Genomic DNA, 15,086 nt, shown 5'->3' on the forward strand with positions numbered 1-15,086 from the left:
CTGTTTTTATTTGGAGGCATTATGCAGCGAATAGAGCCGTAAGACCGTGGCCAAGGAAGTGTCTAGAAGTCATTTGTCCGCGATGTGTGGTTTTCCGTTTGTAGAGTTAAATGACACCTCAAAATCTGTAATCTGCCACGAGCTGTGCTAGTTCAGTTTGTTTTGGCTCAATTATTTGTTTTTTGGTTGTAAAAAGTTTTTTGGAGTTTCTCGCGAGCGCCAAAATCTCATGTGTACCATAAATTGTCTACCTTAGTTTTGAGTTTAACTTTTTTTGAATTTGCTTAAATGTGACAGTTGACAAGCTAAGCAATCTGAGGGGTGCTCGTAGGCGGCATTCGCGATTCTCAGAGATGCATGCAGGCTTTCCCCTTTCATTTTTCTCTACCGGTCGAGCGCTCCGGAAAGCCTGTTCGCAGGCTAGGGGCCCGGGAAAATTTGAATTTTCAGAACCTCAGGAATGCTATTTTGGGCATTCTGGCAATATTTTTTGCTATTACAGAAGCCCTCATTGCAACACTTAAAAGTATAATTTTTTCATTGACCCCCCCTTACAGACCATATTTTTTTGGCTGCCCCCCCCTTTGGAGCCACTATTTTTGCCCCCCCCCCCTGATCCCACCAGCACCCCCTACGTCATAAAAAAAATGAAGGGTCGCTAAGAAAACTACGTCGAGCCTTCTTTAGTTTCGAACATATTCTGAAGGTTACTAAAGATTACGGATGAAGATCCAATGACGTTGTAGCCTTATATCAACAAATTTCAGCTCATTTATTCAAGGCTTTCCCTTACAATTTTAACCATGAATGTACATGAGTGTACTTAAACAAACTAGTAAACGTTATATGAATAAAAGAAACATTTAACAAAACATGACGTCAGCAACATCTTTACGCGTGCCTTTACAAAATACAGATAAGATTTTCTCAGTGAAAGAAATCCTTGCTTACATTAAATTCACACTGAACCGGTTTAAATAATAAAATATTGCGTGGAAGCAACTACTCGGGGTGTCGTATCAGCCAGTAATATTTCGCAATATGCTATATTTGGATACATTCGGAATGTACTAGAACTATAGTAACTCTTTATACGGGAAGAATCCTTTGAAATGCAAAGGACGCGAAGCTGTTTGTTAAAACATTATTCCCCTGCATGATGCAATTCAATTCTAAAGAAAAAATACGGATAAAGCCTTTTCAAAAAGAAGAGTTTGTTTTTGTTACTTTTAAATCCTGACTTATGCAATCACTGCATGGTAACAGCGTTTTTTTTCAAAGATTCTTATACAAACGACTCGAGGTCTGCAGTTCAATGCGGAAACCAAGAACGAATAATACTAAACCGAGGTACGTAATCAGTTTATTTCTCATTTTAAGTGATCATCGAAATAACGTTGATATAATTATTCAAACGAGTTGTCACTGACAGTTTAAATGAAAATTAAACTACGCTTTATCGCGATCGATCGCATATAAATACTTCAAGATATCACTGGTGTAGTATAATTGCACATATAATGATCGAGAACTTTCTATATCAACACTCGGTATGTTTTCTCAAAGTGCTCGAAAGGTGAAGGAAGGTATGCTGAACTATGGCAAATTACTGGATTCAAAATAATTCAATTTGCCGAGTCTCGGTTTACTTAAACTTAACTAATTTACGGACAACTCAAGTTGAAAAAATATGCAAGTTTTTTTCAAGTTTCTTGCTTATGTTCCGTCGTAATCTTTTTCATTCGGAACCTTCCATGTTTATTTCGGGTTTTTATAAATCCGTTTCTGTTTTTCTTCCATAAAAAAAACTACTATTTTGAATTTCCTTAAATTTGAAACTAATCAGAAAAATGACTTAAAATACTACGACGTAGCTCCTTTAACACAAGGAATATCACCATACAGGAGGGAAATGGCTAATAATTTTAACTTTATCGTGAATCTGGATTTCTAAAGCGAAATCTTAAGGGGCTTTGTCATGGCTTTTACCAAATTTCTGAACAGCCAAAATTTATATTTCGGTTGTAAGAAACCTAAAAATAATGGTCCATTTTCATTAACAATTGCTATATTAGACATTGGAACTGTAAATTAAAATAAAACAAGTGTCTTTGGCTGCGGATGGCTCGGATGAAAATGGATTGCGATTTTAACATTGAGGCTTAATTTTTCAAATGGTTTCGGCGAGTCTTCACAAAATCAATAATTTCCGGCGAGGTTTGATCCGTCACAGTAAATTAGCGTTGCATCTTCCTTTAGATGTTCAAGGATAATGATTTCCATGGGTAAAGTTGCCCACCACTTATTTCAGAGCAGTTTGGATAAAAAATCTGCTAAATCCTCGTGACGTAGCCCCTTTAAAATCTTAAGGAGTCGCAAGATAACCAACCAAAACGCAACGCCTTAGTCAATTTATATATTTCTATTCTTACTACTCAATATATAATAAAAAGTTGGGGACGAACACTTTGTCATAAATTGACATTCGTGACGTGAAATTGTTCTGAAAAACTACAATACAGACTTCTCGCTTGTCTTAGTTATTCGTTACTTAGGAAAGACGAAAGAAAAAAATATATATTTGAGACATAATTTTCATTAAGTCGATTTGATTGTTATTTCATACTAAACCTAGAGTGATACAATAAGACAAAAGCAGGTCGGTTAATAATTGATATGTTGTAATATATATTTTTTAAAACAATATATAAACGACTTTCTAAACAAAATGTGATGAAGACAATTACGGTTTTCGACTTGAAAAACACACACACACACACCCTTTCAAACTTAGCTTAAAAAATGTAACATTAACCCATGATTTTTGTACTGCATTTTCGACGAGTTAAAATAACATGGAAAATATGTCGCTACTGGGCGCTAGATTCGAAAAAAATGCATACATTGAGTTGCCTGGTTTGTTTTGTAGACATAAGGTGATTAATTATTAACTCAAGTTATTTGGGCACATTCACGTTCAAAGTTCGAGGCTATGGATACTTTATGAGAAGGTAAGTCATTGCTGTCAGCTCGAGCTCGTGCGAATAGCCAAAATAAAAAGCTTATTGCAGGGGGTGGGGGGGGGGGGGGGGGGGGGGGTCATGGTCATTCACATACCAATAGAAATCCACCAGGAAGTCTAAAATTCATCCTCGGAAATCTCGCTAGAACTACTGTTTTCATTCAAATCTCTGTTTCGGCTGAAAAACTAAATATCGAAGACGTTGTTCGATTCCAAGTAATAACTTGTTTCGTCTCAACGAATTGCATTGATCCACTTTTTCCCTTAGAGGCAAACAGTGAACACTTCTATCACTTCTCGTGGCATTCAGAAACACAGCAACTCGTAGCAGCAGCGAAAAGAAACACACCAGATCGATGAATAAGCAAGACTTCTGTACGAAAGCATTGTCAAAACACAACACCGAAGCCTGACTAGCCTCGCTTTCATGCAGCTCGTCCCAGGCAACAACCGAGTGGTCCGCCATATTTGGATTCGGTGTATTGCTCAAAAAAATCAAAATCAAAGCGCCAGACGCTCTGTAGTTAAATCATTATTCTTCTTTCTTGCAATATTATTCATACTTTTGTTATGTAGATAACCGCCAGTTCCGTCGTTAGTGTGTTAGAAATAGTTTAACTTTCTCGATTTACTTCCTTTCTGGGAAATTTACTTCCGCTTAGACCTAAGAGCATGCGCAATAAAAACCGTAAGACCAAGTTTCTGACCTGAAAGCGACCTGAAAACGATCTGATCAATTCCATTTCCCAGAGACCTTCGCATACCGCTGACCGACGGACTCTGGGCTCGAGATTGGCATCGCGCTCAATTCACGATGTAATCAGCGGTTTTTGGACAAGGATGCAACTCGAATTTTTCCGCGTTTTTGAAAAATTAGCGGAAAAATATTCTCTCGTCGGTATGAACTGTCTAGGGATTTGGTAGAGTATTTTAGGAGTCGTTGTATGCTAATTTCTTCATCTTGGTGTTCTTCTCTGGAGGCGACTGACTTTTATTCGTGTTGGTAGTTAGTTTTAGTCTTCGTTGATCGTATGGGAGAACAAGAAGGAGCTAGTGCCTCTATTTCGCCGGAACTAAGTGCCATTTTAGATGCACAGAGAAATGCGATATTAACGGCAGTCAACACTCAAATTCAAGGTCTTCAGACCAATTTGCTTAAAGCACAGTCCGATTTAGCGGTCCAGATTGCGTCGGATCTTCAACCGGACAATTACGTCTTTAAGAAGAAAGGGAACGAGCAGCAGTTCAGCTTTAATCGCAAAGTTGTCAAGACAAGCAATTCAGCCTTGAAAGCCCTTGAAGGTGGAAATGTTCCCAAAGCCAAGGAAGAGCTGAATAGAGGTATTTCTTTGATTAATAATAGACAGAAGATTATTAAATTGGCGGATAAATCTGAATTCGGTTGGGCGACAGTCCAAGAATATGTCAACGATGATTTGGCCGACGACGAGGCCGACGCCTCAAAGATTAAAAAGGCGGAAAAAAGAGCTGGTGTTAAGATTAAATCATTGCAAGAAAAGAAGAGAAAAACCAGCCCAAAAGTTTCCTCTACTGCGCCTTCGACCTTTAGCGCTCCCAGATTTGGCGGTCCGTCTGGCTCTCCTTCAGCTTCTAATTATTTTCGCCCCCAAGGTCGATACTCCTATAACTCATTTAGAGCCTTCGACTTGTGTTATCGATGCGGGAAACGAGGGCATTGGGCCAATATGTGCAACACCAAAGATAAACCTTCGTCTTCAGGAGCAAAATCTTGATTTATTGGAGCAATCAGAATTTGAACAGGGCGTCGAAGGATCCAGCTTTTCACAGGGAAAGTTGCATGCTAACTTTTCATTTTGGCGTGATTCAGTCAAGGCCTCTGACTTTGTTCTAGACATTATTCAAAACGGTTACAAGATTATTTTCAAGGAATCTCCTTTGCCATTTTCGATTGAAAACAGATCATCAGCCCTTCGTCAGGACACCTTTGTTCGAGAAGCAATTTCAGAACTTATGGAACGTGGTTGTATACGAGAAGTCAGATACTACCCGCAATTTTGTAATCCCCTTCATGTCGCGGTTCAATCATCTGGGAAACTGCGTCTCATTTTAGATTTGTCTCATCTAAATAAGTTTATTGTTAAGAAGTCCATCAAATATGAAGACTTAAGAACTGTTCTTCAAATGTTTTCGCCTGGAATGTTTGTCTTCTCTTTCGATCTTAAATCGGCTTACCATCACATTGACATTTGTGAAGAGCATATTAAGTTTCTGTCGTTCAAATGGCCTTCGATAGACGGCGTAATGAAATTCTACGAGTTTAAGGTGTTGCCTTTTGGCCTAACTTCAGCACCTTATATTTTTACCAAAGTGATGCGCCAGTTAGTTAAGTTTTGGAGGGGTCGCGGCCATTTGGCTTTGATGTATCTCGATGATGGCATCGGGGGAAATTTGTCTTTTCAAAGTGCCAAAAACATCAGTGTTCAAGTCCGCAACGATCTTTCTTCGGCTGGTTTTACACCTAATGATGAAAAATCGAATTGGGAGCCCGTTCAGAAGTTAGTTTTTCTGGGTTCAGTTCTGGACTTTGAAACGGGTTTGATTCTTATTCCTAAAGAGCGAATACACAAACTGAAATCTTCCATTGATGTTTGCCTTCAAAGTAACAATATTTCAGCCAGAGGTCTTGCTTCTATTACAGGGCAAATTATATCGATGTGTGTGCTGTTGGTAACATTACGAGATTGTTGACCAGAAATTGTTATGCCGCCATTGAGCAAAGAGCCTCTTGGGATCAACCCTTGTACGTGTCCCCTGAGATTCGCAATGAACTCTTATTTTGGCAAAACAATATCGACTTTATTAATGGGAAGCCTATGTCACCTAAGTCTAGTGCTGTTGGCGTTGTTTATTCTGATGCAAGTGACACTGGTTTTGGTGGTTATTTCGTTCAATGCGGTCAGGATTTAGTTTCGGGTACGTGGTCCGACAAGGAAATGCGCACGAGTTCCACTATGCGGGAGATTTTGGCTGTTAAATTTGTTCTTTTATCCTTGCTAGACCAGTTGTCGGGCTTGACTGTTAAATGGTTCACGGACAACCAGAACGTTCCTAGGATCATTTCATCTGGCAGTAGTAAAGGTCATTTGCAGTCCGAAGCTTTGTCTATTTTTAACATTTGCTGTTCTCGCGGTATTTCGATCGAGATGGAATGGATCCCAAGATCTCAGAACGACAAAGCTGATTTTCTCAGCCGCATTTATGATTCCGATGACTGGGGTCTTTCGTGGAATACATTTCAAAACATTGATTTAGTTTGGGGCCCACACTCTATCGATCGTTTTGCTAATTATTTAAATGCTAAGCTTTCTAGATTTAATTCTAGATTTTGGAATCCGGGTTCAGAAGGTATTGATTCATTTGTTATGGACTGGGCGGGGGAGAACAATTATGCGTGTCCCCCTATTTGCCTTATTCCGCGAGTGTTACTACATATGCGCAACTGCCAAGCGTCTGGGACACTTATTGTTCCTTTGTGGCATTCTGCTCCGTTCTGGCCGATGATTAGTGCCGGTGGTGATAATTTTTCTGACTTTGTTGTTGACTGGATGGACTTACCAACTGCTAAAGAAGCTTTCATTCCTGGAAGATGTAATAGTATGTTTGGTAACGAGAATTTGAATTTCAGAATGCTTGCTTTAAGAATTCATTTTGCATGCTAGGTTTTCTTCTTTTAGTATTTTGTATTTTCGTAGGTTTTTTTTTTTTTTTTGTCATCCATTTCTTTCTTTGTACTCTTGGGCCGTGCGGCCTCCAGTGAGCACACAATAGCAATTAAAGTTGTGTTTATGGTTTTTTGTTTTGTGCTGTTGCGCACGGGTGGATTATATTTAGTGAATTTAGACGAGAGTCGAATTTTTCCGCGTTTTTGAAAAATTAGCGGAAAAATATTCTCTCGTCGGTATGAACTGTCTAGGGATTTGGTAGAGTATTTTAGGAGTCGTTGTATGCTAATTTCTTCATCTTGGTGTTCTTCTCTGGAGGCGACTGAATTTTATATTTATCTTCTTATGATTAGAATTGTTTCTTTCCTTTTCAGATGATTAGGACGATGTACCTTTGCTTTGTAGTTTTTAGGAGGTTATGTCCGTCTGTGACCAATTACTTATTTATTTTTGGGAGCCTTTTTTGCGCCCGAGAAGAATGGGACCATCTGTGCCCAAATATTTTAGCGGCCTTTTTTGTACCCGCGAAGTATGGGACCATCTGTGCCCGAATATGTTAGGGGCCTTTTTTGCGCCCGAGAAGAATGGGACCATCTGTGCCCAAACCTTTTAGGGGCTTTTTGTGCCCCCGAGGGTTATGGGACCATCTGTGCCCAAATATCTCAAGGGCCTTTTGCGCCCGTGAAGAATGGGACCATCTGTGCCCAAACTTTTTAAAGGTTTTTTTTTTTTTTTTTTTTTTTTGTGCGCCCGAGGATTTTGGGACTATCTGTGTCCAAATGTTTAGAAAAATGAGCGGTCTTTTTTCTGCCCCGAGGAGAATGGGGCCTTCTGTGTCCGACAGGTTGGGCCTAAGAAGTTCAAGACCGTCTGTGACAAAATTTCATAGGCTTATTTACGCTCCAGAGGAATCGGACTTCCTGTTCCTTGAAGGCAAGAGGCCTCTAGCGTCCAAGAGGTATAGGACCTTCTGTGTCCGTTCGGGACGTTAGTTATATTTGCGTCTGATGAGTTTTGGACCATCTGTGCATGATATTTTTTTTGGCTATTTTTTGCGCCCAGAAAGTTGGGTTATTTTTCATTTTGTGCCTGTTTAGTTTCATTTTTTGGTTGTTAGTTCTTTTTTAATTTTAGATGTGTTCCAGTCGGAGATGTGGCGTGAATTCTATTCGTCAATTCCTGATCATCTGCAGCCGTTGGCTAGCCGCGTCCAGGAAACCGTGCTGGCGTCCAAAGCAGATGGTACTATCCGCAGTTACTTGGCCGGTTTCAAACGATGGAAACATTGGGCTTTGTCCAATTGTTTTATCCACATGCCAGCCAACTTTTTCCATGTTGTGGTCTACCTTCAATGCCTTATCCTCGATGCGAATTCTCCATCGCCAGTTCTCAATGCAGTTTACAGTATCGACTGGGCTCAACAGTTGGCCGGTTTGCCGAAGGTCTCAGTACATTCCATGGTTGCTTCTTTGGTCAGCGCTTCCCAAAGGATCCTGGGGAAACCGAAATCGAAGAAGGAACCCGTCACTCCGGAAATGTTAAAGACGCTTGTTAATTCCAAGATTTCAGATAAGTGTCCTTCTTTATCGGATCTGAGAACAGTAGCTCTATGTCTTATAGGTTATGCTGGATTTTTTCGTTTCAGTGAGCTATGCGCCATAAGAGCTTGTGACATAAAGTTCTTTCCTACTTATGTGTCCATATTTCTAGAATCGTCCAAGACAGACCAATTCCGTGACGGAGCTTGGATTGCAATCGCGAGATCAGACCGGGAAACTTGTCCTGTGAAGGCCTTAGAGCAATACATTGCTGCCGCAAAAATTGATCTTTGTGAGGATTTACCCTTGTTCAGAGCCCTCTCGTCTCCTCGGTCCACTTCGACAGTTCGGCGCCAGGGCTTAAGCTACACTAGAACCAGGGAGATCGTTAAGGACGCTTTCTAGGACATCACTGACGTTTCCTGCATAAGTCTTCACAGTCTCAGGGCCGGAGGAGCCACTGCTGCCGCCAATGCAGGGATTGTTGATAGACTCTTTAAGAGACACGGTCGTTGGCAAAGTGAAAATGCTAAAGATGGATACGTTAAAGATAATTTTGAATCTTTGCTCTCTGTTTCGAAATCATTAGGAATTTAATAAGACCGAGCCCAGCAGGTCGGAGAGTACTATCCATAGGGCTGGGGTTTTTCCTCCACGTTTCCGCTACGAGCGCGGTGAGGTTTTTTCATCCTATGGATGCTCGTTGGTACTTTCCTAGTTTTGTTTTTCTAGGTTCTTTATGTCAATCAGGTTTTTTCGTTATTTTCAAGATATTTGACTCCTTGTACGTCTGCAGTCAATAATAAACCGTGCGGCCTCCAGTGAGCACACAATAGCAATTAAAGTTGTGTTTATGGTTTTTTGTTTTGTGCTGTTGCGCACGGGTGGATTATATTTAGTGAATTTAGACGAGAGAGGCAATCTTTACACGCGAAATGGAAGCTATGGCAATCACGACTACCATGCCGTGGAATCACTTATTATAAAGGGGTTTAATTCTCTTAACTATAAATCTCAAAGCAGTGTGTTAATCTGAAAATTTATTCATCGTCAACGCAGAATTTTGTGATGCCGTGCTACTTTTTAGTGCTGAAATGCAAATGATTGTACCACGATTTTCAACTGGCCCAGATGGGGATTGTAAATGAGGTAAAACAAAGAACGACCAAGTCAACAAAAAACCTCGAAACAATAGAGCAAGGACAATAGCCCTGACCGGCGCGGGGATATTTGATCGCCACGTTTTCATTACCATTTTCGTGATAGTTTTATACTATAATAAACACAACATATTGACACTAAGAACCTATTCGGAGAATTTTCGCCGCTTTAAAGATCTTTAAAGACAAAACTTAGAAAACCTTTTTTTTTCACTACAAAAAAAAGAATTTTTGTTTTGGCAAGTTCACAAAAAAGGAGCTGCTCATGCACCTAGGAGACATCCGCTGACTACCGTCCCGATGATTCCTTTGCAAATTGTTAGAGCATCGCTCAGATTTCATATAAGAGAATGTATGGGAAGTTGCTTCCCCCCTCCCTGTTTCGAAATTTTGAAAAGAGGATTTACTCTACAATGCTGAAACTTTCATCAGCTGTTCATTCATCCTTTGCAAAAATTATGATATGTAAACCATGTGTCCGTGGTATTTGACGTTGCCATGTCAACGTCATACTTACAAACAGGCCTTGGCAAAAATCGTCATTTTTAGCATTTTTCGTTATTTTTTTTTACAGTTTTTTGAAACATAATTGTACGATTTGATTATCTTTAAATTCCATAAGAAATCTGGCTTGATTATACATCAATGTTTGTCCATTACCCCTCCCCCTCTTGTACGATTGTGGTGGTATTAAAGGGACATGGTCAGCGTTCACGTTTTGAAAAAAGTCCACCTTAACCCGAAATCAAAATACGCGTAGAGAACCTTCAGAAATCTGCTTTAATCTTCTCAGTGTTTTTCTTTCTTCTAAATTTTCCCATTTAGTGAAACACTGAGAAGATTGAAGCAGATTTCTGAAGGTTTGTTTTGAAAAAAGTCCACAATGGTCTTTTTTCAAAACGTGAAAACTAGTGTCCAGGTCAGCGCAGTAAGAACGCTGACCATGTCCCTTTAATTTGCTTGTACGTCCGAGGGTTAATACTGGGCACAGTTGGTGTTTTTGATCATGTATTAATCTTTTTTTTCTTTTCACAGGATCCACAACCTTGTTACCTGTTAGCGGTTTCCTTGTTCTTTGATCATGTATCGGAGTATCGTAGCATTGTCATTCCTCATTCTATGTCAGATGTTTTGTGTAGCAGAGGCCCAGTCTTGTCGAAACGAGTATTCCGCCTCCGGCATGACGCTAAAGGGACACACCTTCAGCAAAACAAAAGCCAATAACTGGCCCAAGTGTGTGCAGGCGTGTAACGATGACGTAGTATGTCAGAGCGTAAATTACGTCATCAGTGAGGGCATGTGCGAGTTAAACAACCGTACCAAAAAAGCCAGACCTGACGACTTTGTTCCCGGCAAAGGTCGTGTTTACATGACGCGATTAAGTAAAAGAGGTATTGTGACGCCAAGCCGTGTGTTTTTGTTTATTTATTTATTTTTAAATTTACATTTTTTTCTAATATTTAATAACTCATAAATGTATAATTTATGTTGTACAGACAAAGTTCCCGGTGTTGTGGTCTGTTCTCTATTCCATGGGTTGGTGGTGGGGTGAGATCATGCACATGGACGGATAGCGGCTGCCATAGGCGCTTTATATGCTGATGTCCGGTCTCATCCCATAGATTTTAATTGTAAAGCGCATTGATCATGAGCTTTGTAAATGCGCTATATAAGCACCCATATCATATATATAGGTTATTCACCAGCCGGGAGGTCCGTATTGGGAAAAACTGTGCCCGGGGTCTTGGACCCCCCCGGGCGCAGGCCTAGGGCGGTTCCAAGACCTCGGGCACAGTTTTTCCCAATACGGACCGACCTAGGCTGGTGAATAACGTTTTTATTTTTTCCTACTTTATTTGTTTTTAAAAGAAACCTAGAAAGATTGTGTCACAAAATCTTTGTTTGTATACGCGCGCCATTTAATTTCAATGTTGAGTCGATCGACGGGTTAGCAAGAGTGTAAAATGCTGTTTGTTATTTAGTTCGAAATAAATTAAATGAACCGTTTTTACAGAAAGGTTCAGCATATTTAATAAACACTGAAGAGATTCAATCAAAGAAATTGAAGTAGTAAATATATCATAAATGTAAAATCGAGCCAAAGCATTATCATTGACAAAACTAAACGCCGATTCCGGCTTACCGATGAATGTTTTGATAAAGAACTCTGTTCGCATGATGCTAAGTTGGAGAATTTCTCTGACTAAAAAATACAATCTGACGGAAAGACAGTTTCGGTATAGCTATACACACTTGTATTTAACGAATTAAAAAGCTCTGCGTTGATTCCCAGCATAATTATTTTGTTATAAACAGTGTGAAAGTGAAACTGAATGGAATGAGAAGTTTGGACGTACAGTACAATATTGCGAGAATTAGTTTGGCTGTTTTTAATTAACGAAACTCATTTTCTTGAATGATGGCAACTGGTGTTTTGCTTTGGCAATAATGTGGCCGATTAAAAGACAGTTTTAACTCAAATTTTTTATTTGTAAATGCACACTAATCAGCCACTAACTCAACAAACTATGAATCTAGAACTTGGTTTTGTCGATAAAGAAATGAATACTCGCCTTTAGAAGAACTTCGATGCCTTTAATTCCCTTTCTATTCTGTCTTTTCACATTTACAACAGTTTGTACGGTGAGCGGCAATTTCGATTTTGCCGAGCAAATCTTTCGTGTGTTTGTTCGTTCAACGCTGCAAACTGATTTCGCGCGGAAAGTACACTCGACGATTTATCTCGCAACGGATACCGCTCGCTGTGAGCGGGCCGGATTGGAGAATACCGCCCGCTCCCCGAACCAATCAGAGCGCGGGATTTGTAGAATACCGCCCGCTCACGAACAAAGAAAAAAATAACTTACCATATCATAAATCGTCTTTAGAGGGTCAGGAGCCCGTTTCTCGAAAGCCCCGGAAACTTAACGGGCCCGCAAAGCCATTTAAAAACATCTGTATCTCAAGAAGAAAGAAGTATATTAGCCTGAAACTTTGTATGAAGGGAACTACTGTTCATGTTAAAAATATGTGAATAAATCAGCTCTGTAATCACAAGGGTTTAGGATTTTGCTATGGCTTTCCGGGTGAAATCTTGCCGTTTTAAGATATTGCAAAAATAAGGGAAAATGCAACAAATTAAAGAAGCTACGTTGAACGGTATCAAAGATAATAATGCTATCATTGTAATTATTTAACAGATCGATTTCTAAATTCGTTTTCAGTTCCCCTGGGCTCAACTCCCGCGTTGCCTGCTGTGTCGTGCGCCGAGATCAAGGCGAGTGAAGGAGAAAATGCTGACAGCGGTAACTACTGGCTCGATTCAATCATACCAGGAGAGGCCAAGCAGGTTCCATGCAACATGTTGGTAGAAGGTATCAAAGCCGCGTTCTCATTACTTATCACTTGATTATGTGCAACGTTCTGTATGACAGTAAGTGCAAGTTCCTTAAAATGTATTTTATGGAGCCCCTTATATTTTTTTCTAGTACTGTTACAACTTATACTACGACAAGTCGATCTGTTTTAAACACTGGGGCAATCGTTCGTCAACGTTCAAATCTGCAAGTTTCAAAATTTCCGACCTGAACATCAAATTGAGTGTTTCGATTAAGCAGCTGCATAAATTGTTTTTTCTATTTTTTTTTATAGAAAATCAGCCGTGTTCTATCGCATATATGCGAATCTGACAGGTTCTCCTATTGTTATCTTTTCGCTGAGAAAACACGACCGCGCACATGGGACCTTTTTTCTCCTTATTTTTTAGCCTAAAAGGTCATAAAACTCAGCTGGTTTTGATCTGCAGCCCCCTAGATTTTCTACTAAAACAATTATACTTTCGCTCTCGTTTACTAAAAGAAGTTGTCAACTTTGTATATTTGCTCATAGAAAACTTGGTCTCGCAGTCTAACTGGCGACCTTCAGATTGGAGAACGAATACGACTTTTCAAACCTGCTTTTCCTGTTTCGCACCAATCTGGTACTCATTGTCACCTTTTCAACTGGTATATACTAGGATGAGAGCTCTGGGAGCCTTACGTGATTGAAATTCAAAAGTGTTACACGTACTCGATCTCGTACTCATACTCCAACCTTAAACATTTGAGAAGCTTGTTGCTTTTTGTCCAAATTTTTGGTCACTTTATTCTAATTTATGCTAATTAGATAAATATATTCAAAAATATTATGGGTTGTTTCGGTCAACAGTTTTTTTTCTGAAAGCCTGTTTCATAACCTTTCAAACGAGATATGGCTTTCCCTTTCAGTTGTAAATATCTCCTGAGAAAATAAATAAAGGGAAAATGTAGTAAATTTTGACTGTTTTTTGACCTGACAAGCAAGAGTTAAAATGTGTTCATGTTATTTTATTAGAATGTTATAACTACCAAGCCCTGATCGATGGTGACAGGAAGACTACATACGGCCCAAGCAGAGGGTGTGACAGATTCCTTGGCCCCGCCTGGTTTCGATTCCTCGGAGACGCAGGAACAAAAATGCCAACCACATGTGTCCCTAATAGCCGTTGTGGAACCCATGCCTCTGGTTGGTTAAACGCTACTCATCCTACAGTGGAAGAGGATCAGGTTACCAGACCAGTCTGTTTCAGCTACGCTAATTGCTGTCAATGGGCCATCAACATCCAAGTACGAAACTGTGGTGATTACTTCGTTTATCGCTTCAGTGGAACACCTCCAGCTAATCCTTGTCATCTCCGCTACTGTGGCACCGACTGAAAGAGTATTAAGCCTATTCAGACGGGGAGGGGGGGGGGGGGGCTTTTGAGGCCGGCGCTGACTTTGAACTCATAACTTTTTTAAAAATTTTCCAACGCTGTCAAACTTTCTGAGTTTTCCTAGAATTTATCTGGCAATAATTTGGTAGGGTTTGGATGATGTGTCATCAACGGCATTTTGACGGGCATATTTTCCCAAATTTGTAATTTTGCGTGTTTCTGTTAATAAAATCAACTTAAATGGAACTATTTTGACATTTTTTCGGGTTTAAAGCAAATTTTTACTGATTTTGAGTACTTTGCAGTAATTTTGGGTGGTTTTCTGGCATTTTGGAAAAAAATTTGAAATCCAAGATGGCAGATCTAAGATGGCGGCTGTTTTGACATCATGATGTTATTGTCACGTGATGTGACGACACCATCCCACGTGTCGTATACCAAAAGAAAGATATTTGGACATAAAATATATCCTATAAGTTTCATTGTGATTGCTTAAATATTCTGGAAGTTACATAGGAGGGCTTCCGAATCTCCCCCGGTCAGAGAAGGTCCAAAAAAGCCCGGTCTGAATAGGGTTAAGGCGATGGGTCAAGCAATCATAGGTCACGCAAGTTCAGGCAATTTCAGCGCCGATTAAAGGGACTGTGTCACGGCTGAGTTAGGTTTATTTTATTAGGCTTTGCCAAATACTTGCTGTGAAACTTAATGCTTGCAAAGAAATTACCTCTGTGGATCTAGGTGAAAAGCCCAACAATATTTCAAAAATCCATATTGCAATCCGTTTCAATCTTCGTCGCTATTTGCCATCCGTACCTTCTTTTGTATTTGCGGTGTTCTTGAAAGGTTCATTCACTCTTTTAAGAAGTTCGTTTTATATTTCACCGAATTTTATGGCCATTTCCCATGCCTAAATTTGGCTAAGATTTGTGT

At 39.8% G+C, this 15,086-nt stretch overlaps 1 protein-coding gene across 2 annotated transcripts; it reads left to right on the plus strand.

Moving 5' to 3' along the window:
* Positions 1-1,282: 1,282 nt before the first annotated feature.
* LOC144665353 (pancreatic secretory granule membrane major glycoprotein GP2-like) lies at positions 1,283-14,163 on the plus strand. Of its 2 annotated transcripts, XM_078526593.1 has the most exons (5): positions 1,555-1,586; positions 2,930-3,011; positions 10,460-10,815; positions 12,649-12,798; positions 13,796-14,163. In XM_078526593.1, exons 3-5 carry the CDS (start codon positions 10,506-10,508, stop codon positions 14,155-14,157), a joined length of 822 nt encoding a protein of 273 aa, XP_078382719.1. In that variant the 5' UTR covers positions 1,555-1,586; positions 2,930-3,011; positions 10,460-10,505; the 3' UTR covers positions 14,158-14,163. The 2 variants fall into 2 exon arrangements, with proteins under 2 accessions (XP_078382720.1, XP_078382719.1); XM_078526594.1 differs by lacking the exons at positions 1,555-1,586; positions 2,930-3,011 and adding an exon at positions 1,283-1,350.
* The last annotated feature ends 923 nt before the right edge of the window (positions 14,164-15,086 follow it).

Source organism: Oculina patagonica, chromosome 9, assembly GCF_052425735.1.
Source record: "Oculina patagonica isolate OP01 chromosome 9, crgOcupat, whole genome shotgun sequence".
Taxonomy (NCBI): domain Eukaryota; kingdom Metazoa; phylum Cnidaria; class Anthozoa; order Scleractinia; family Oculinidae; genus Oculina; species Oculina patagonica.

Bases quoted from the DNA above. Each gene is read 5' to 3' on its own strand.
- LOC144665353 (XM_078526594.1), top strand. From the start codon at position 10,506: ATGTATCGGAGTATCGTAGCATTGTCATTCCTCATTCTATGTCAGATG. The intron at 10,816-12,648 runs GTATTGTGACGC...ATTCGTTTTCAG, and splicing joins GACGCGATTAAGTAAAAGAG to TTCCCCTGGGCTCAACTCCC. The intron at 12,799-13,795 runs GTATCAAAGCCG...TTATTTTATTAG, and splicing joins ATGCAACATGTTGGTAGAAG to AATGTTATAACTACCAAGCC.